Source organism: Sinohyriopsis cumingii, chromosome 5, assembly GCF_028554795.1.
Source record: "Sinohyriopsis cumingii isolate HCF-2022 chromosome 5, ASM2855479v2, whole genome shotgun sequence".
In the NCBI taxonomy this organism is placed as follows: domain Eukaryota; kingdom Metazoa; phylum Mollusca; class Bivalvia; order Unionida; family Unionidae; genus Sinohyriopsis; species Sinohyriopsis cumingii.
Genome location: NC_142965.1, coordinates 97,442,699 through 97,465,879, shown reverse-complemented (window position 1 = coordinate 97,465,879; position 23,181 = coordinate 97,442,699). Strand labels below are relative to the sequence as shown.

Here is a 23,181-nt window from a genome sequence, read left to right as displayed (position 1 = left end):
GGGAACCCCATGGTTGCGAGAGATAAAATGAAATGTGTTTAATTAAATCATATATAGGTATAAATCGTCTAATACTTAGCCTAATATAGCTATAATAATTATGTACATATAAAGGACAGCTTAAGGACTGCTTTGAGTGTTATTTACATATCAGCCCCCCCCACCCCACCCCAACTTGAGAGTCCCAGGACCTTTAAGCATTAATCCAACGATGAGCCCATCCACTGTCCATAGGTTATATACGGAACCACTATTAGTGGCACTATGCAAGATTGATTGACATGTCCGAAATGTATTTGGTGTAAATTAAAATACTGATATTCAATAGCTATTGGTCGTTTTCCTCTTCCAATAATAATGATTTTACTTGAAATCACAATCTTCATTGTTACTGATGAATACTTGGTGACTGACTTCATTACAGTGGTTTGCACCAGTCGAGATTGGCCAACTTTCCTCATCGAATCATCCTTCTAGGAGTGTTTACGTATTAAAACCAGTCTAAAATGTTTGGAATAGTTCTAGTAATATCCTTCAAATGGTCCTTTCGTTCAAACTTCATGCGGTGTTCATCTTGCGTAATTTTAAAAGTGTTATCAGAATCTTTTTATTTCGAATTAACTTTCATAAAAGCGCGAAATTAGAGGGGTGCCCTTGGATACCTTTCGGGTGGAGAACCCGCAAATGGTAAGATTTGTCAGAAATATTTCATATTTCGTGAATCTACGCTACAAGCAGACTTTATTCAATAAGATACAAGTTATTGAATCGTCCGTTCAGTGTCATTGCCAAACACAGGTGCTCAACGCGAGCTTGATGTTGAAAAAAAAATATAAAAAAATAACAATAATCTGAAGGAAAAAAATCACAGAGTGACAAAAAATACCTTTGATTACCCCCATGACGCGTTCTGAATTAGGACCCTCTCTATCATAATATATGAGAGCAGGTACGGAACTTCCAAATACTTCGTTCCACCCATGACCCTCGATTTCCTTCTGCTATTTCCGTCTTTAAAGGCACACGACCATACTATATGGCGTGTTTTACTCGATTCAACTTTAGGAATCCTGTTACATGCAAGAATTAAACATTGTCTTCTTCACTGCACATACATTGTATACATGCGACTCTATTTTCAAAATAGGTAAACTATGCGGCACACGCATCAACGCCGAAAATGATTGGCACAAAATTGTATAGTTAAATACCATCCATGGATAAGAGAATCGTTTCATGATAAAGACTATTGTATCCCGGCAAAAATAGGTAATAACGTGATCGCATCATGTTAGGAATCATTTGAATGTGTTAAATTAATGACAGTGTACATTAAAATATAACCTTTTGAGCCAGTCATATTTTGACATTGACGCGTGTGCCGCATACATGTGTACAATGTATGTGCAGTGAAGAAGACAATGTCTAATTCTTGCATGGAACAGGATTCCTAAAGTTGAATCGAGTTAATGGTAAGTGAAAAACTTACTTTTGCATCTACCGCTGTTCTGTAATTCAAGAAGGGATGCACCATAGAGTTTAAAACATTGTCCATATAGCTCTTTTCACCGGTTTTCACATGTGCACACAAGTGTCCACAATGAAAAAATTCGAGAAGATCGCACGTTTTGGATCCCGTAACTTCAGTTTGGTACAATGCAGAAAAGTCAATGATGGCTTGATGGATAGAAAAATATCTCAGGAGTAAAATGAGCCATATAGTATGGTTGTATGCCTTTAAAGACAGAAATAGCAGAAGGAAATCGAGGGTCATGGGTGGAACGAAGTATTTGGAAGTTCCGTACCTTCTCTCTTAAATATTATGATAGAGAGGGTCCTAATTCAGAATGCGTCATTGGGGTAATCTAAGGTATTTTTTGTCACTCTGTATGATTTTTATCCTTCAGAACATTGTTTTTTTTTCTCAACATCAAGCTTGCGTCGAGCACCTGTGTTGCCAAACTGTTGTCTCTGGGAGCCTTTCTCATAGATTCATTTTTTTTTTTTTACATGTGCTTAAAGTCATTTGCAAAACCCATGAAAGAAATTTATTGAAAAGAAAATATATACATGGACCAGGCCCCATATGATCCCAACCTGTACTTCAGGCTGGTCTAGTCCTATAATGTAAGACACATCACATGATAGTTTTGTTCTGGGGGTGATGGGTCTTACTGCCTAACTAACGGTGTTGTGTAGCATGTTTTGATGTCGACTAACAGTGTAAAGACCGTCAATTTTTCAGAAATATCACACACAACTGGCAATCAATAATGACGCTTTTCTAGAAAGTAAAGTTATAAAGTTTTTGACAGACTTTACTTACCCTGATGTCTTTTCTCTAATGAATTCAAATTCTCACAAAAGAAATGGACCTATTTTCAAGTTTCGTTGCCCTACATTTCAGTCGGCTGGAAAGCAATGAAAGACGATTATGCAGAATTCGGTTTAAGTTGAAATATTATTCTCTAACAAAATGAACAAAAATATATTTTGCCTGTTGGAACTGTAAGCAATGTTTTGTTTTGTTCAAGAAACATATCCCCCACGTGAACCTACTTAAACTTACTTCGGCACACCTCGACTACCGTTGCATTGCAGCAAATTCAAATGTATGTTAACGGGACATGAAAATGCATCCATTTGCTAGGGTCATATTTTCATTCTGCCAGGATAAACACAGCACAGTAAATACATTAATTACACATAAATTAGTGGAAGAGTGTTGATATAGGCTGCCAAGTGTGTGAGATATTCCTGAAAGTTTTACTAATTCCAGTGTCAACCGACATAAGAACATGCTATACAAGGCCATTATTTGGTTAGTAAGACATAGCACTAAAACAAAAACATGTACTATGCCTTACATTGTAGGACTAGGGCTGGTCCATACAATTTACATCTAAATCTTACACATATCCTCGACTCCTCGGGTTTGACACACTTTAGCACTTACTTTTACCTTTTCAGAAATATATTCCTTTCATAGTGATACATCTTGTTACTGTTGAAACATGGTTTATTTTAGGAAATTATGGATAACAAATGACCATGATTATATTCCTTGTACTCTTCTTGGCATGCTTTCAGCCAGAAGACCCCAAGTTGAAAAATTTGTGTATTACATCACCCATTTGACACAATTTACAGAAGTCTTTTTTCTGCCTGTGACACATATGGTTCATTAAAATACATTGCAGAACAACATCAATAGTACATAAAAAAAATGCAAGTTTATGTGAAAAATTAGATAAAGAAATTTAAGTTAGCATTCCTAAAGCTTTTCTTATATATGTCTCAATGTTGGTTTTGGAAGTGAGGACAATCAAAGGCAAAAATCATGATAGCATTATAATTATATTTTTTACTTCTAATAAAAAAGATATTAGATTTAGCATGTCTTTTTTCCAGTACTTTACTGGCATTGTGAATTTACATGACATTAATTATTTAATTTACTGTTTTTGTGGTCCATGTATTTACTGCAAACTACCTTTGTAAATAAATTAAATGTGGGTAGAAGAGTTTATATATTTTATTATTTTATATAATTTATTATAAAGTATGTGTTTGATCTAAATTTCCCCAAATTATATTAGCAAAGAATCACTTCAGAATGTCAATAACGACGTATCAAGATAAAATGTTATAAGAATGCTTACAGTTCTAAACAATGTTACTGGTGCAGTTATAATCAGCTGCTTGTCACATGGCTGACACATCATGAGTAGCAGATTAGATGCCCATTATCACAGAAGGTTGATTATCAGAATAGTTAATAAGTGTTTTCATGATGACTTCCTGATTGAAATAAAGAGAATTAATGAAATGGAGTTTTTTCATGGTTTGTATATTTGTTTTGTTTTTTAACTGATATTGGTAGGATTTTTGACAAATATTTCCGTCTGTGACTTGATGTTGATCATTGTAAACAAATATTGTGGTTGTGATGTCATTAAGAGATACATTTTCTTGAGAAGTGGTAGTCTGACACTTTGTCAGAATATTGTATTGGACAGTAATACTACAAGGGGGCCTGGAGTGGCCGAGTGGTCTAAAGCGCTCTTCGTTACGGATCACTGCCATCTCACCTCTGTCTGCGGCGGTTCGAGTCTAAGATTCAGCCAATGTGGGCATGTGAGAAAGCTTGCCAGTAGCTTCTCGTGGGTCGGTGGTTCTTTCCGGGGTCTTCCGGGTTCTTCCTCCACCATTAATACTGGCCGCCATGTATAGCCTATCGTGCTGAAAAATGGCGTTAAACCCCACAACAACAACAACAACAACAACAACAGTAATACTACAAGGGAGAACACCTGTCCCTTTCTAATATGAAACATTTAAGAATCAACTCTGATTTTTCAAGTTACAGTTCACACAGCGTAATAAATTTGGTACCAATGTTTTGTTTAGGTTAGCTTAACTTTTTATGCCAATACAAAGTTTGACTTGCTACCACACAACTAAGGAATGCCAGGTTATTTTCAACTCTACCAATCAACATGTTTATGGTCACGCTTGCCTAATCAAATCGTCAGAGATCCAAGAGCAGAGGTACATATATTAAGGACTTGAAAGTGCAGAATTTGTGAAATTGTTGGAAACAATATTAGTTGTAAACCTCTCAATAGCAGAATGTTAACATTCAAAATGACCGCAACAGTGGCCTAGAGTGTATGCCTCAGATGCAGGAGGTTGTGGGTTAGAAACCCCAGCCAAGTCATATCAAAGACATTAAAAAATGATACTAACAGCTGCCTCGCTAGGCACTCAGCAATAAGAGGTTAGTGTTACGACTGGTTGGCCTGGTGTCAGGATAATGTGACTGGGTGGGACATCATGCTACATGTCTGCGGCATGATGCCCCAGTGCTAGTCATCACTATCAACTGCCACAATGCAGACATCATAGCGATATGACTGAAGAATTGTTAAAGCTAAGTTAAAAGTTCTAAATCATACACACATTATCATGTCTGCAAGAAATGTCAGATTGCCCTTGAAATTGATTTCACAATGGAAGTGAATTATTTGGAGAGTGTATTGTTTGATGAAGAACTGATAGATTAATGAAATTGAGGGCATTTATCTAACACATATGCTGTACATATAAACAAAAAGAATTCATAATAAAAGTGCTGATTGGTACTAGCAGCTTCCTCACTAGGCACTCGGTGTTATGACTGGTCAGCCTCGTGTCAGGATAAGGTCACAGGGTGGGACATGATGCTACATGTCTGTGGACTTATGCCCTAGTGCTAGACATCACTTTAAACTGTCAACTGCAGACATCATAGCAATATTACTAAATTTTCTTTAAAGCTACATTAAAAATCCAATCACACATATACACAAGGTGCTGATATATGCACAGAGCATAAAACTTGCAGAACGTAAGTCATTGCTTAGTAAACATATTTTCTCTTTTTCAGTTTGTTCATTTTGCTTATGGGCCAACACCTTGCCAGCTTGAACTTTGTTGAGCCGAAACGGAAGTAGTTTTAGTCATTTGGTGCATTGATTTGTCCAGCCCACATTAAATTACTCATTTAATTGACTTTTGTTTTTCAGAGTACAACAGTTATCTTGGCAGGTCTTGGCCTGGCAGCAGTTGGTTTTGGTGGTAAGTTTTTCAAAAATCTTTTAACAGCAATGCAGATCTTGAACTCAGCAATGGTCCATTAGCCTGTGGTTAATACATTTCCTAAGGACTAGTAGTATATAAATCGAGATGAATCTGATTAAAATGATCAATAACAAAACTTATTTTGCTGTTCTTATTAAGTTTAATTGCAGTGGTTTTATTTTGCAATCATTTTTTACTAAAATTTCTGATAACAAGGGAGAAATGGTGTTCTGATGTTGTCTTAAAGTTGGAGAATTGCTATTACTGCTTGCATGTCATGAGACCAAATAAAAAATATGTGTGATTCTGGGTAACATTAAAAAAATACCTAGGGTAGATAGGTCAGTATTAAATTTTTGTTATGATCTGGGCAGATTTAAAGAAGCATAAACAAGAAAATAATTGTCATTTTCATCCTGAATTTAACTTCAGTAATAGCTGCTGCATCCCTTTGTTGATTTATTTTCTCCCAATTTTTTTATTATTTTTTTTTCTTCTATCTTGATCCCCTTTCCCAATACAGGGTAAACAGGAACAAAATAGTGTCAGTGAGGTAACAAGAACCCCACAAGTAAAATATGGAAGCATATCTCCACCTCTTTCCTTGCTCTGAACCTGCTTTAAGGTTAAGGTCATTTGAAAGTTTTGTATTATAACAAGTCCAAATCACTTGAAGGGATAACTATCATGTACAGTGTACATGGAAAATCCGGAAGCTGTCATTTCTTTTGTATTCATCCCTACCCTCCCTCCACCTTGTGCCAAGTCAGTATCATTTAAAGTTTAAAAAAGGGAGCAAGTGAGATATAAAATTTCATGAAATTTCTTCCTGCAGAAATCATGACAGTTTTATGCCTTTGAAATTGTACAGTTAATAGTAAAGGATACGTCAGATGTAGTTTAGAATTCTAATATGACTTTTAAAATAATTAAAAAAGTCACCGTGTTTAATTCATTTAAATGGCAAATTAATTTATTACTCAATAAATCACTGTCAGTAATAATCTTTAATATGTGAGAAGAACTTGGTTTGTGTTTGTACACACTGTATAAAGCCAACCTGATCTTTCTATACTTTGGCATTTAAGATTTTCAGGCACATTCATTGATTAGTTAAGATTTAATGTCACCTTTAGGTCATCTATATAAAAAAAAAAATGCTCCAAATTACTCAGTTTCAGTTTGACATGTATGGAGTCTAAGCCCAAAATCATGTGTGTTATTTAGAAATTTTGGGGAAAATGTCAGTCAATCACCTATTCAGTAGTTCATTTAATCATTTTGTCAGTCAGCAATACAAGATTTATGCTGATGATTAGGATCATAATAATACTTAAAATATTTTGAAAAACATAATTATTAATGATAATTATACATTTAGACAGCCCAGTACATCAATATATTTTTCAGATACCATATATACACACTTGTAAATTAAGTCCACATGCAAACTTCACAGATCCAGATCTGCTGTCACCTAACATTCTGGCAGATCTGTGCCAATGCAGTTTGTTAGGAGTAATCAGTACAGCACACAATGTGGACCCCAATCTGGCTGTGCATTATGCAATGGTAAATCAAATGTTTATGTTGTTTGCAGATGACTTACTAGCAATTATATATGGTAGCTAATTGAAAAAAAGCATAAGGACAGTCACTTGCTGCTTAATGCATATTTATAGTGTTAGATTCAGGCTTTCCTTACCAGCCAGGAGCTAGGTGATTTACCTGGTTAATGTGACTTTACATCCAGCTCCTTAAAAGCAAAAACAACAATTTTTGTTGGGGGTAGGTCCCCCAACCCCCTACCTGCTTTGGCAAGTCACCCTCCAATTCTAAATCTAATGGAAAGCCCTGAGGTTTGTATAATTTTGTACCAATATAAATTTTTACAATTTTCAGGCCGTTACATTGCCCGAAATGCGAAAGTGGTCCAGAATACTCTGAAGAAGCAGTTTGACATGTTAGATGCTGGAGGGGTATGTATTTTGTATATGACTTGTTATTAGAGTACCCAACAGTAATCATCTTGTTCTTCAGTATTTATGCTTTACTGTTTGTATGTTCTCACCTCTTGTAACTTCCAAAGCTCCATAACTCTGACACATAACTAGATGCCATTCAAAAGTCAATTGCATATGACACATGTCTTTTAAAGGTTTTAATTGTTTCTGGGCCAGTTTAAACAAAGCCCTTTTTTATATCCATTTCCCCTTTAGCAGATCAAGTTTTAATTGTGTGTACATTTTTATTTGCATGAACAAGCTGACTTGTGTCATCTACACAGGCAGGTAATATTGGGCCATTTGGACCTCATGTTATGACTCTGTGGTCTTAAACTAAGTAACAGAAAAGAGCTAAAACCAACAAGTTTGGTAAAATTCAACAAATAATTTATTTCCCTTGAATACAAAGTGAAAATTTGAAAAGAACTTAATGCAGATTAAATCCCAAATAGTCCTAAATGTTTTATAACAAATCCAAACTGTTTAAAGTTCCAACTAAATTCCAGTGGTATTACAAATAGCTGGAATATTGAACGATATGATGTGCCTGTAGTCTCAGATATTCTAATGTGCCAGTGACCTGAAATATGGAGATGTGCTGAGATATTCTTTCTATGTACTACAATAATCTAATTCAAATATGTTCTTGTCTGAAATCAATATAATTCCAAATTAATTTTCCAGTCCAAGACTATTATAGATGAGCAGTTTGTATTTCCAGTGAGCAATAATTTGAATAAATAATTCCACCCAAATGAAAATACTGAACACAGCAATAAGACTGATTCTGCCTCAGATGTTAAATGCAAGAATAAGTAATTTCTAAATGAAACATCATTATATAAAAAGCTAAGATACAAAAGTAGAACCAGGATGAGTGTCAAAACTTCTTTTCCACAATATTCTAAGTTGTCAACAAGACAAGGTCTATTACTAAAATTATAGAATCTGGGAAACATCAGGTGCAACAGGTTCCTCTATGGGGAATTTCAATGTCCTAGACATATACCCAAATAAACAGATTTACCTCCACTGATAATGATCCTGATTTTTAACCCACCCTCAGAGAAATATTAACTTTGCTATGTTTACAAAATCCCCAGTCAGGTATGTAGCAAGATAACCGGTTCAGTGTATCCCCCAGAGGTGTAAAATTGAGGGTAAAAAACAACAACCTTGGTGTCAGAATTGGGGGGGTCAAATAAAAAATGTAGGGTTGAAAATGACAAAATATACAAATTTTCATCTGCCTCATACCTCTTTCTCTCTCTCTCTCTCTCTCTCTCTCTCTCTCTTTCTCTCTACAAATAAACCAACATGCACAATTAACAAATGCATTGTCCATTCAAAGAATAATTTTATTAGTTCATTTTTCTTTTTGAAGCAATATTATAGACCAACATATTACATACAAGCTAATACAAAAAGCAAAATAAATCTTTTTAACCAAATGGCAGTTAATTTACTGCCTGCCATAAAATGTGTACTATCATCGATTTCATTGTACTTCATCCGAGAACACACTTATCCTAAAATCAAGAAGGCTAATGATTCATCTTCTTTCTAATAAGTTACACATGAACTTTTAAGATCTTTCTTTTATTGCAGCAAAGTTAAAAACCAACAAAATCTGCAATGACCCACAGACTTTGTAATCCAAATAACGCATTTGTCTTGGCAAGTTCACTGATTTCTTTGTTGTGAAAGAATGTCTTGGGTTATAATGTGTTCACCAGATATCTTGTGGCAAATCACATGAGAGCTCGCAAGATATGGGGAAGCTACTCAGTCATAACATTGTCTATACTAGTCTGGTTTCCTGTTTCGTATGCTCCCTGCATTACACTCCGCTATATGAATAGAGGAGTGTAATGCAGGGAGCAAACAAAGCAAGGAACCAGTCAGTTGCCTATGCTCGAAGTATAAACTATGCCATCCCTTGTCCAAAGCATTGGATATTAAATAAATCCTGATTGCATTATGTGAATCCTTTGCATCAGTTTTCTCCAGCATATATCCCTGAAGTACAAATGTGCATAAAGGGAAACACTGCAGGTTGGATTTTGGATTTATGACAGAACACTTTTGATGGTGATACAAATACAATGTTTAATGATGAATGACTTGAATAATAAAAGAATTATGATTAATATGTGAGTGTATTTCTTGGCATCCGTCCGTCTACGAGAGACGATGGCATAGCTCCAAAGTACGCTTTTGCTTATCCTTCTTTTTAGCTCTCTTTTCAGCTTGCTTTATTCTTCTCTTTTCCTCTGCGTTTTGAACTCCCTGCCTGACAGCTAGACGCCAGCTGGAATGGTTGTTTGCACAGCTCTCCCAGTCGTTGACATTGATGTTTGCTGTCTTCATATCCTTCTTGCAAACATCTTTGTAGCGCAGATGTGGTCATCCAGTTGGTCGTGCACCTTCTGCTAACTCCCCATATAACAGGTCCTTGGGAATGCGACCTGGGTCCATTCTCTTGACATGGCCGAGCCAGCGAAGGCGCCTCTCGCTGAGTATGGAGAACATGCTGTTCATGTTGGCGCGTTCTAGAACCTCTGTGTTGGGTACTTTGTCCTGCCACTGGATGTGCAGAATGCGCCGCAGACATCTCAGGTGGAAGCTGTTGAGTTTCCTCTCGTGTCCTGCATAGGTGGTCCATGTTTCGCTGCTGTAGAGAAGTGAGCTGAGCATGCACGCTTGGTAGACACGCAGTTTGGTCTTCTCTGTGAGGTTGGGGTTGTTCCAGACCCTCTGGTTAAGTCTGGCCATCACTGCTGCTGCCTTGGCAATCCTGCCGCCCACCTCAGAATCAATGGAGAGTGAGCTGGAGATGTTAGACCCGAGGTATGTGAAGTTCTCGACAACTTCCAAATTGTACCCATCGATGGAGACAGAGGGAGGGGAGTCTGTGTCCTGTGCCATGACATTCGTTTTCTTCAAACTGATGGTCAGTCCAAATTCCTTACATGCATGGGAGAGGCAGCATACCAGCTGCTGAAGTCCATCTTCTGTGTGTGATGTCAAGGCTGTATCGTCGGCAAAGAGCAATTCACGGATGAGTACCTCTGTGACTTTAGTCTTAGCACGGAGACGGGCGATGTTGAACAGCTTGCCATCAGCCCTGGTATGGATGTACACTCCCTCGCTGCAGTCCTTGAATGCGTACTGGAGAAGCATGGAGAAGAAGATGGCAAAGAGCGTCGGTGCAAGGACACAGCCTTGTTTGACTCCGCTAACGACTGGGAATGCTTCAGATGTTGCGCCATTGAAGCACACTGTGCTGTGCATGTTCTCGTGGAATGACATAATGACAGCAAGCAGACGTGGGGGGCAGCCGATCTTCTGCAGGAGTCTGAAGAGTCCGCTCCGACTAACCATGTCAAACGCCTTCGTCAGGTCTATGAAGGCAATGTAGAGGGGCATCCGCTGCTCGCGACACTTCTCCTGCAGCTGACGTAGTGAGAAGATCATGTCTACAGTTGATCTGCTGGCTCGAAATCCACACGGGGATTCTGGGTAGATGCGGGAGGCTAGGATCTGCAAGCGCGCCAAGGCAACACGGGCAAAGGCCTTTCCGACGATGCTGAGAAGGGAGATGCCCCGATAGTTGTTGCAGTCGCTACGGTCTCCTTTGTTTTTGTACAAAGTGACGATGTTGGCGTCACGCATGTCCTGTGGGATGTATCCCTGTTCCCAGCAAAGGCAGAGGAGTGTGTGTAGGGGCTGGAGCAGTGTTGGTTTTCCACTCTTGAGGACTTAATGCGGAATGCCGTCTCTTCCAGGAGCCTTCCCACAGGCAAGGCAATCGATGGGTTTTCCGAGCTCTTCCAGGTTGGGCTGTGTGTCTAGCTCCTCCATGACAGGCAGGTCTGGAATGGCGTCCAGGGCAGTTCCAGTGACATTGTTTTGGGTTGCATATAGCTCGAGATAGTGCTGAACCCATCGCTGCAGTTGTTTCCCCTGGTCTGTGATGACTTCGCCCGTCTTGGACTTGAGGGGGGCGGTCTTGTAGCTGGGGGGGGGGGCCTGTCACCTTTTTGATACCCTCATACATTCCTCTTGTATCCCCAGTGTCAGCAGCTGTCTGTATACTGTTGCAAAGGTTCAGCCAGTAGGTGTTGGCACAGCAGCGGGCGGTCTTCTGGGCGTTATTCCTTGCAATCCTTAGGGCTTGTAGTGTTCTGGGGCTAGGTGCAGCCTTGTATGCCAGGAGGGTTTTCCTCTTTGCCTCAGTCACGGGCTCCATCTCCTCCCAGTTTGCCTCATACCAGTCGACATTCTTTCGCTCCCTCTTCCCGTAAGCTGTGATGGCTGAATTGTACACAGAGTCACGGATATGGGACCACTTGGAATCAATGGTGTCATCAGGTGTCACTTTGGTGAGGGCTTCCTTCAGTTTGCTGATGAACTGCTGTGTTTTCTCTGGGTTGCTTGCACAGCAGGTGTTGATACGTGGGTGACCCTTCTTCTTGGCGTGGTGCAGCTTCTTGGGTAATATTCGCACCTTGCTGACCACGAGGGAATGGTCCGTGTCACAATCGGCACTGTGGTAGCTGCGGGTAAGGAGGACACTGGCCAGTTCTGCACGCCTGGTGATGACGAGGTCTAGCTGGTGCCAGTGGCGTGAACGTGGGTGTCTCCACGACACCTGGTGGATCTCCTTGCATTTGAAGAAAGTGTTGGTCACACATAGGCTGTGGGAGCAGCACATCTCCAGCAGTCGCTGACCATTCTCGTTGATCTTGCCCCTTCCGTAAAAGCCGAGACAGGTGGACCAGGCCTCATGGTCAGCTCCCACTCTAGCATTGAAGTCTCCTAGTAAGTAAAGGCTTTCATTGTTGGGGATACTGGATATTGCCTGATCCAGAGCCTCATAAAATTTGTCTTTCTCCTCGTAGGTGGAGTAGAGGGTTGGGGCGTACACACTGAAGATGTTGACCGGGCCTAAGGATGTTGACAGCCGGAGGGCAAGGATTCTCTCAGTACCTGATGATGGATGTTCAATGAAGGCGATTAGCGTGTTCTTGACAGCAAAGCCTACACATTGCTGCCTAGGTTCATCCAAGGGCTTCCCCTGCCAAAAGAATGTGTAATTGGCTTCCCTGATGGTGCCGCTGTCAGCCAGTCGGGTCTCCTGGAGGCAGGCAATGTCGATGTTCAGTCAGGAGAGTTCTCTGTCAATGACGGCAGTCTTCCGTGCATCGTCGATCTGCTGTAGGTCAGTGGTCAATCCAGGACACATGGTCCTGATGTTCCAGGTTGCAAAACGAAGAGTTGGAGTCTTTTTATTTTCTTCTTTTAGTCTTTCCTGGTGCGGAGTTTTGTGGCCCACTTGTCGAGATGGTTCTCTAAGCTCCACGCACCCAGTGAAGCAGGCAGGCCATGGCGGGCAGCACCTTACTGACTGGGGGCTGCCCAGCTTGAGGTGGGCGGTAGCTGTCCAGTGAGACCTGATGATCTCTCCCACCGTCAGAAGTAACCCCTGGCGCCAAGCTCTACGCCAATCGAGCTTTGACTTAGAACCGGTAAACTGCTACTTCTCGTGTTGTGCCGACGCCGTACGACGACGCTGGAGTGTCCTCTCCAGTGGAGCTATGAAGCCTGGGCAGGGTGGTATGGAGAATCAGCTGTTGCCCATGCAGCAGATCCCCCCTCTCCACGCAGCTGGTGTGCCCAAGGGAACGACGAATGCCGATACAGCTTGGCACCAACGGCGTCGCAGGAGTTGCCGGAATGACGTTGAAGTCAATGTCATACCGCCTTAGGGACTCCATCTCCGGATTTTCTGTCCGGGTTTACTCCCTTAGCCTTTCCCATGAGTGGGTATAGCCACAAGGCAGCAGAGGTTTGGAATCGGAGTTTTCCTTCTCCTTGATGAGCTACCATCCAAGGTTTACAAGTCCCATCTACCCGAAGCAACTGGTTTTAAGGCGCCAGTGGGCCGCCTTCACCCCTTCTCCTGTTAGTAGAAAACATGGTCTGCCGGGCTTCAAATCTAAGCCACTCGCGAAGGCCAGGAGCTGGATTTTAGTTGACAGAGGCAGTAAGAGACGCAGGCCGTATGGGGCATTTTGGAGGATTGGGGCGCTTGTCTCCCACTCCCACCCCGGGCAATGTCAACCTTAGACCACATGTGAGTGTATAAGATCCAAATATTGGACAAATTGACATAATCCACACGAACCTAATAATGCAACTAATGAAAATTCAAATGAACAACCTTACACAGTACAAGGACAAAGATGAATGATTCACAGTAATTTCACACGACCCAAAAAATGTTTGTTTTACTCAGATAGTAAAATGATGAACCCAAAGGGACAGATATCATACAAAAAATCTTTACAATCCCAAAACTAGCCAGTGGCTAAAGATTACACTGCTCCTGTGGCCTAGTGGTTAGAGTGTCTTCCTCGGATGCGGGAGGTCATGGGTTCGATCCCTGGCCGAGTCATACCAAAGACTTATAAAAATGGTGCTAACAGCTGCCTTGCTTGGTGCTCAGCATTAAGAGGTTAGTGTTACAACTGGTCGGTCTGGTGTCAGGATAATGTGACTGGGTGGGACATCATGCTACATGTCTGCGGCATGATACCTCAGTACTAGATGTCACTGTAAACTGCCACAGTGCAGACATTGAGTTACACACTCAGTCACCAGCACACTTGGCTACCAGTCACACTGGTCAGTCCAGCAGTCAGCATTCCAAGTAGTCATCGACCACCACTCAGTTCCTTGGTCAATCAAGCAATCAGTCAGCAATGCCTGCTACTCAACCAGCAACACTGTTCACTCAGCTATACGGCTGCTGTGGTACAGCTTGTACCATGTTGACTCCAATCAGCTGAAAATACATCTAACACTGTGTACTATGCATATACAGCAATATGTAATGACGTTATGTATGGTAAGCTATACAGATTACATTATTGGCACAATGATTACAAAGCAATAAACAGGTTCAGAAGTGAACCTACCTGTGTCTGATAAGAATCCTATGGTACTAAATGTTTCTTAAATAAACAACTTTATATTGCTAATATAAATCTCTTGCTAAGTCACAGACAAGAATAGAAAATATTTGCCTTATACTATGCAAGCCGAAGCTACATAGAAATATACAAAAATAAATGTGGTAGTACAATAGTTGTACCTTATACACAAGACATTAATAAATAACTCATACCTCTACAGCTGAATATGTTCCTTTAAGTAGACTGCTCACTGACAAGACATTCCGTAATGTGAAGATTTAGTTTTATGGGGAGGCATTTATACACAGACGGTGCAGCCATACATCGTCTGTGCGCTGGAAGTATTTGGTTTTTCCCATCAAAAGCACTTCAAATATGCGACATAGGATGAACCGAACTCACATTTATTAAAATATTGTACAATATACATAAATCACCCTAGGGTATCATTGTACACAAAAATAAAGAACCCTTGGTACATGTATTGAATAAAAAAAATGGGATTTATACAATTCTGTGACAAGGTACACAGTGAACTTGATTTTGGACAAAGTCAAGTGCAAAAGATAATTATGAATAACATATATTTAAAAAGAAACAAACTAACAAATACAAATTAAATATACATAACAACAGGTATCTCTCTTGAGAGATGCCTTCAGATCTCATGTTGCTTGTAACTAACATTGATTAAGAATAATTCAACATTATTCTGATGCAGTTTGGTAAAACCATTGTCTCTTTGTACATGTGTTTGTTTTTCCATCAGCACGATTTCGGACAGTTATGCCCTTGTCAGCATATTCCGATGCTTTCAGAGCCTGAAAGTTACACATTTCCTGGGTCCTTTAATATTTCCTTATTGTTTCTATTAACTCAACACTGTGTACTGTATAATCCTTTAAAAGTGTGAAGATGCTAACTAAATAGATAAATAATGGAATCATGCATGCCTCAACTTTAACCACTAGACTTTACTTCAGCCTTCATCAGTCAAACTGATTCATGTGGAAATGTATGAAAGATTGGACCTAATTATTGCTTTGCAAATGCTGAGCTTGTTTATTTCAACAATTTCGTGATTATTTACCTGAGAATCATTTGTGTGTACTAGCAGATTTTATTTACATAATGTTGATTCGATGGTTTAGTCTTAAAAAAATTAAAAGGTGAGCTTTATTACTCTGCAGTACTTAGTGTATATACCTGGTGTTTTGTAAGTAATTATGCTTCAGCCAACAAAATTTTATTGTGATGTTGTTCAATTGAATGAAGAATCTATTTAAATAATAAATTTGATTTTTGTTACCAGTATTATTTTATTTCTTTCATTTTTAGTAATTTTAATGTTTTAATATTTTATGCTTTTTCTCATTTCTCTCTATCATTACTTGTGTTACAAATTATCAATTTAGGGCAGTGAGTGGAAACTATAACTACCAGGTACCATATAGATATGTGTGCATTGAAATAACATAAATTGTATTCCAATTATTTTTTTTGAAAAGGTTAATGTTAGAGAAAGGAAACCCACTAGAGAAACACAATAAGAAGGGGGAGGAGTTGTAGTATAAGGCTTTCATTGGGTCTTTATATTAATGGTTTCTAAGAAATAATGAAATCCACAAAGATTGGTATATTCTAACATTCATGTGAGATTGATAGGGGATGTTTTCTGCGTGAAGTATTTGACTGTGTCTGAGAATGTGAAAGGAGGAGAGAATCTGTTTATACTTATAAATATAGAAATATTATTATTAATCGATTATTATTATTATCATTTCTTTTTTTCTAGGCATTCAGCAAATATTACAAAGGTGGTTTTGAGTCCAAGATGTCCAGAAGAGAAGCTGGTCTTATTCTTGGAGTCAGGTGAGGAAAGAAATATCCATATAATTTCCTAAAAGTACTGTTCTCAGTAACTGCCAGTAGATGTCATGGAAAACATCACTGTCTACTTTTACAGCACTAAAATATTTTGTATAAACCTCTCATGGCATTGTCCTTACATCCTTGCCATCTGCCACAGATTCAAAGCCGTGCCAAGGGAAAATGCAATCCTGTGACTTGTATCATTGTTTGGAATATAAATTTTGAACTTCTGAAGAAATTTTAATTAAATTTTAGCAATTTATATATCAATGTATGTCACATAAAGGAAAAAAAAAATATAAAACAGTGACTTCTATCCATGTACAAGTTTGACCTATTGCAACTCTGTGGTCTTAACGTAAGTAATTGAAAAGAGTGAGAAACAAGTTTTGTAAAATTAAACAAAAAATTTATTTCCCTTTAATGCAAAGTGAGAATGCAAATAAAATTACAGACACAAGTCCTAAAATTTAAAGTTCTGAATAAAATTTAGTGGAAAATTCAATTTAGATCCAATGCTGAAAGTGTTGATCAAAATAATACAGTCCAAGGTTATATCGTTATTTGAAATTTCCATATAAAGTTTCTATTTCCAAGAATGTTATTTTTTAAGAGCACTTTGTATTTCCAAAGAAGAATCATTTGAATTAAATAATTTGAATACATAAATTCTGTCCCACATGAATTTCTGGACACAACAATATTACAGTTGTCTCTGCTAAGATCTTAAAGCATGATTTAATGATGAAATATCCTCTTTATTGTTGTTGACATTTCTGGTAATAGAGATCAGCCGGACTGGGTATTATCTTGTAATCTATCTTTCATCGGATTTTTGCCCACTCGCTAGTAATTAATATATTTGCAAAGACTTACATTTGTATGTGGATGGGAAGTAAAATTCCTATTCTTTTCACTCAGAATTAAATCCTTCAGAACACTCACATTTTCTGTAATAATCCCCATCATCAGACCAGAACACCTGCGTCTCTATCGTCCGTTGACCCTTTGTTAATTTTCAGATGCATGCATGGAAGGCAGCATCATGCTGCTACCACAAATGTAAAAAAAAAAGTTAAAAATAAAAAGTAAAAACTACATTTTACTTATTGGTTTTTTCAATAGGCATGGAGGAACAGTACCCAGAATAGTCCAAACGACGGCCAATTTCTTTTTTAAAATGTACCCATATAAAATTGTTTGCTGAAATTTCAAAGAAACAGAATACCTTTGATGTACTGATTGTTATGAAAATGTACTCGGCAAATGGGGAAAAAAATCGTTCTCAGTCATGCAATACAGTTTTTTGATGCTGCTGCCACAATAAGAAATGGGCATTTGTTAGGTTCTCCAAAGCTGTCCTTTAGCGGTGACTTCAATAACACATGCACCCTTCATCGAAGAAACCCAACTACAATCTTTCAATAAAAACAAGAACTTTTCTTCAAAGGAAGTCAGTACCAAACTTAAATAAAAGTGATGGAATCTGATGGATTTTTGCATTTTTCAATGTGACTGGAACACGTTAACTGTGCCGTGAAAGTTTCCTTTTTTTTTAGGGAAAAGGTTTATGCTTATGAACACTTCTAACGGCAGCTTAAAACACAAGCTAACTTTTCCCGACTTGGGACGTACTAAAAAGTAAATGTGCTTTATCATTCTTTATGTGATTTTGCTATGTTTTTCCACTGAAATCAGACCAATATGACCTGTGATAAAATTATTGAATATTTTAAAGCTGTGTGTGTGCATATTTTCACTGGAATCACTTGTATTGTGGATTCAGTGTATATGATGAGGTTTGCGGGTGACTACACGGTGTTGATACTCTATTCATGCCGTACATTAGACATGTGTATGTAGACAGTATTCACATATACGTATCAATTTGTGATTCTCTAAATAAAGTAAACTATTATATCTTCTCTGTTTTCTAATAAAGGTGTATTTCTCATTTAATATGCATCAATTTAAGATGGTAGCTGTACCAATGAAGGATGTATTTTACCATCCGCATTTATTACCTTCACACTCCCCTCACAGTTTTTTTTTTGGGTACAAGCATCATTTTCTTCAGCTAACTGACCTGGTTGCTTATAACACAGTTCAGTCTTTAATGTGGTTGGGTTCTATGGTTCCCAACTACCTTGTTATAGCGGGGTCATACTGTAATTAAAACGTCTGTTACTAATGTCATAGTATAGAATGTGGAACATATCAGGTGGGCTAGGTATATTTATAGAAGAATTTCAATAATCTATACCCTGACCCAGATAAATATTTACTTATATTAATAATGATCCTAATATTTTTAAACCATACACACTGAGAATATTTTAGCTATGTATTCGTTGTTTACAGAATAAAAAAACACCAATGATTCAGGTCAAGTAGAAAATGAAATTGACTTTGGACATGGTCATGTCCACCATACAATTTTACATTATGAATAGTATAAATTAATTTTTTAAAAACAAACAAACAAACAAACAATGCAGTTTAAATATACATAACAAACCATTAAACATAGTCACCAGAAAAATATAGTAGAACCTGTTTTGTAAGACCACCTTTTGCCAAAATTATGGTCTCAAGACAGGTGGTCACTCATAACAGGTCACAATGCCATATAATAAATCAATTTGTGCATTGAGAATGTGGTCTCTCAAGACAGGTGGTTTAACATATCAGTGGTCATTCAAGACAGGTTTTACTGTAATGAGTTTGCCCTAAATGACAAGGATGTTGATCTGACCTCAAATACGGCTACCACATTGAATATATTGAAAATCTTGTCTCTGATTCTCCCATATGGATGGGGTTTCACCAAGACTTCTAATGGCATTCATGATTTATTTTCCATTTTAAAGTAAAATTATGCTTTTCTCCTGGCCTGAATCCAATTTTCCTAGATTTGGTCCTTTTTTTAAATATTTCGGATCTAATTTTTAAATAAAGGTCTCTTCAGCCTTATTCAGAAACCTCTTAGCTGTATAAAGAGGATCCTTGTACAGTGTTCATTCTATATCTTATTTAACATATGATTATTGTAAAGATGATTCTGATTGGTCAAAAGTTTCTACTCATTGTATGAATCTTCAAGTACATGTAACATAAACTGATGGAAATAAGTATGCTTGCCACAGACATGGACACGATAAGTTTGAATAAAGGTTTGAAAAATGTGTGCAAGTGGGAATGGTTTGAATGCAGTATTGATGGGAATGTAGTTGGTCAGTTTTTAAGACAAAACGAATGCCAGAGGACTAGAATGTTGCAATCTTTGGAGACAGTAATTTTTTATCTGATTTATATCCAATTTGGAATGTGATTGCTGAGCTCCTCAGCATTTAAACAACTATTTTTTTATCAGATGTGTAAAATAGTCTAATATTATCAAGATGAGTTTGATTATGAGCAAGGTCTGAACGTATTAATTATGTGATCATGTATCAGACTGGCTTAGCTTCTTAGCAGTTTGAAGATTCCAATTGGATTTTTCTACATCTTGGTAAATAAGCAATAAGCTTGTGCTATCATTATCATTGACAGGATCAATAATAAGTGAGGTCTGCACATAGTAATGAGATACCTTGCATCTGATTGGCTGGGCTTGTTACCTCTCTAGCTCTAAAGTTAAATTTCTCGTGCAATTTCTGTACAGCTTTGTAAATGGATTTATGTCATCAATATACCGGGATGATTTCAATTATGAGCAAGGCATGATGCATACTACGGGCACCTTAATGTGTAGTCAACATTTTGTATCAGGGTATAGTAAAATAGGTAAAGTCAACTCAGGATAAAGTTTGAGAGAAAATTTACTTAGGTTGTATTTTTAAATACTACATAAGCCTGCTTAGTAAAATGGGCAACTATTACATTAAACATAAGCCAGATGAGTGATATCAGGCCTGTGTGAGCCTCTTGTTGTCAGTTCATGATAGTACCTCAGCTTTGATTTAAAGAAGAGACTGTTCTTTTAATTGTTTATATCTTTATGCCATCCCTGTATATATGTATATGTTCATGGTTTAGTGGCATGTCAGCAAAATACTGACTATATAGTTCTGATTTACTAGTCATGTTCTAAAACTATGACGATAAAAATATTATGCATAATAATTGTTAGAAAAGAGGTGATAATTTCTTTGTCTTAATTTATTTTCTGCACAGTAATTGATGCTAACATTGTCTACTGGAGACAGCTCGAAGCTTAAAAGAGATGAACTATGTTGTTGTAGGGTTTAACGCCATTTTTCAGCACATGATATTCTATACATGGCAGCCAGTGTTAATGGTGGAGGAAGAACCACCAACCCTAGAGAAGCTACTGGCAATGATCCGTAACGGAGAGTGCTTTAGACCACTCAGGGCCCCAGATGAACTATGTATTCACCAATTATATTATGGTTTTCGTAATTTCAGCCCTTCTGCCCCCGAAGCTAAACTGAAAGAAGCTCATAAGAGGATAATGCTTCTCAATCATCCAGATAAAGGTAAGCATGTGGGAAAATTCATGTTTAATTTTAGGGGTGTATTGTTTTTGAATGTTGCTAAGCTAACATCAAGTTTTTCAATCAAATGTTAATAGCAGATTACATAGATTGCTTAACATGGTCAAGAACGTCCTTGCAATTTCATTCCTGCAATCCTGAAAAAGAATGATTCCATGACTTTTCCAAAACTTTGAAAGACTTGTGAAAATTTCAAAACTTTTCAAGGCCCATGTTATGCTTTTCTGTAATTTACAACTTTTCCAGGATTTCCATGACTGCTGGAACCCTGTGTATTATGCATGTAATGGACAATAATGTGGCTAGGTTGAATTTTATAGCTTGTGACAAAGATGCAAAGTACCCTATACATTTTGTATTCTCCTTCATGTATTAGAAGGTGACAGATGGAAGAAATGTTATATAATGAGAAGATCTTGAACTCTGCAAGGTACATCTACTGTCTGCCATATGGTGGGAGTATTTAATGGAGAAATTTGAGTAACTTATCTGCCTCATATGTGATCATGAAAATAAATACTGTCAGAATTTACCTCCTTAAATATCATATCATCTTTAGACTCCTAATTACTAAAATTTAACCAATCTAAAAGCCCCCATTTTGGCTTGGAGGGATTGGAGTCCCTCTGCAATATGTAGCATAGTGTCCTTTCTTTTGTGCCAAAGATAGTCTTTATTACTAAAAATAGTAACAAACTTCATTTTCTTACTAAAATTAGTAGCATTGTATGGACCCACTGTCATGTCAGTTTTATATGAAAGGAAATTATCAGATCTGATAGTTATCTCACGTGGATATTGTTTCACTGATCATAATACTTTTAGAAAATGCTGTTGAAACGAAATTACAATAATTTTTTAGATGATGGTAATATCAATATTATCAAGTGATGCATAAATTAAATGAGATTAAAAATTTTAAAATTGACAGTCACAATGACCTTGATTAGCAGTATCTTTGGAGTTTTGTTTTTCCATCTGATGTTAATCAGATTTGCATAACACTCCAAGCTGTCAGTTTTCTCACTTTGAGTTGAATAAATTTGGTAAATTATGCATTCTCACAAAATACCCTCTTTACAATATTCCATTTGACTACTGCCCGCTCTCTTCTTGCCAGGCTTTGTTTGATTTATTGCATTAGAATCTCTGGGACTCTATGTTTGTTGGACTGATGATCCATCACCTTAGTCAGGTATTGTATAACATTTACAAAATTCAAGCTGTTCCACCTTTCATCCATATGAAAATTGTCACTTTGAAGCAAACATTGTTATCTAATAAAATTTGAACAAAATATTTTATTTGAAAGAAAATATATGCATGGCTTTCTTTAATATGTTATTTGTCTGTTGGCCCAAGCATATAAATATTCTTGTTGGTCCCTTTCAGGTGGCTCACCATACCTGGCAGCAAAGATCAATGAAGCCAAGGACCTTTTGGATAACAAGAGAAAGCAATAACATTATAGGGTGCTTTAAATTTTATAGAAAATGTGCTGAAAAAATGATAAGATCTTATTTTTTTCAGCCAGAAAATATTTCAAATCATAAATATAGAAAATAAACCAAGGCTTAATTCATGGCAAGGACAGTAACATAAACAAAAGCAGATATTTGAATACTTTTTGTAATTATTTTATATTTAAAAGTTATTTTACAGGCTTCCAATAATATAGTAAATACCTATGAAAGTGACCTACAGTACATTTAAGAAAATTACAAATTTAGTAGTTTACAAGTATGAGATTTATATTTTAAGCAATTTAATGTGTGTTATTCAGCTGATCTTGGTTTGATCTATGTACATAGTTTTGTAAATATGTAAAAGAAATAAAAACATTTGTAAACCGTTTGTTTTGCACATTCGACATGTACGAGACCAGACCTGTTTGACCATCAAAACCCATAATTAACAACTGTCTCTCTTACATACATATGTCCTACATTTAGAACGCAGCATGGGTCTTTTCATAAAAATGGAAGGTGCACCAAATCAGAACGTTTTAAAACTATACATATTATGATTCCTCTTTGCACACATCCCAATAGATCACATATACTGCCAATCAGTGTATAAAACAAGATTCCCACTTTATGGAGCAGGGACATTTAGCAGGAGTTAATGTATATAATATGCTTTTTAACGAGGATAACATGTTTGGTCATGAAAGACCCATCTGCC

At 37.5% G+C, this 23,181-nt stretch overlaps 1 protein-coding gene across 1 annotated transcript; it reads left to right on the top strand.

Annotated features, from left to right (window-relative positions):
* The first annotated feature begins 537 nt into the window (after positions 1–537).
* On the top strand, positions 538–22,847 carry LOC149799837 (mitochondrial import inner membrane translocase subunit TIM14-like). The gene is made up of 6 exons (XM_089959246.1): positions 538–687; positions 5,568–5,619; positions 7,525–7,601; positions 16,404–16,480; positions 20,909–20,979; positions 22,390–22,847. The coding sequence occupies exons 1-6, from the start codon at positions 685–687 to the stop codon at positions 22,458–22,460; spliced, it is 351 nt and encodes a 116-aa protein (XP_089815372.1). The 5' UTR covers positions 538–684; the 3' UTR covers positions 22,461–22,847.
* The last annotated feature ends 334 nt before the right edge of the window (positions 22,848–23,181 follow it).

Coding starts and splice junctions, on each gene's coding strand:
- LOC149799837 (XM_089959246.1), top strand. Junction 7,602..16,403: donor ACATGTTAGATGCTGGAGGG/GTATGTATTTTG, acceptor CTTTTTTTCTAG/GCATTCAGCAAATATTACAA. Junction 16,481..20,908: donor GGTCTTATTCTTGGAGTCAG/GTGAGGAAAGAA, acceptor TCGTAATTTCAG/CCCTTCTGCCCCCGAAGCTA.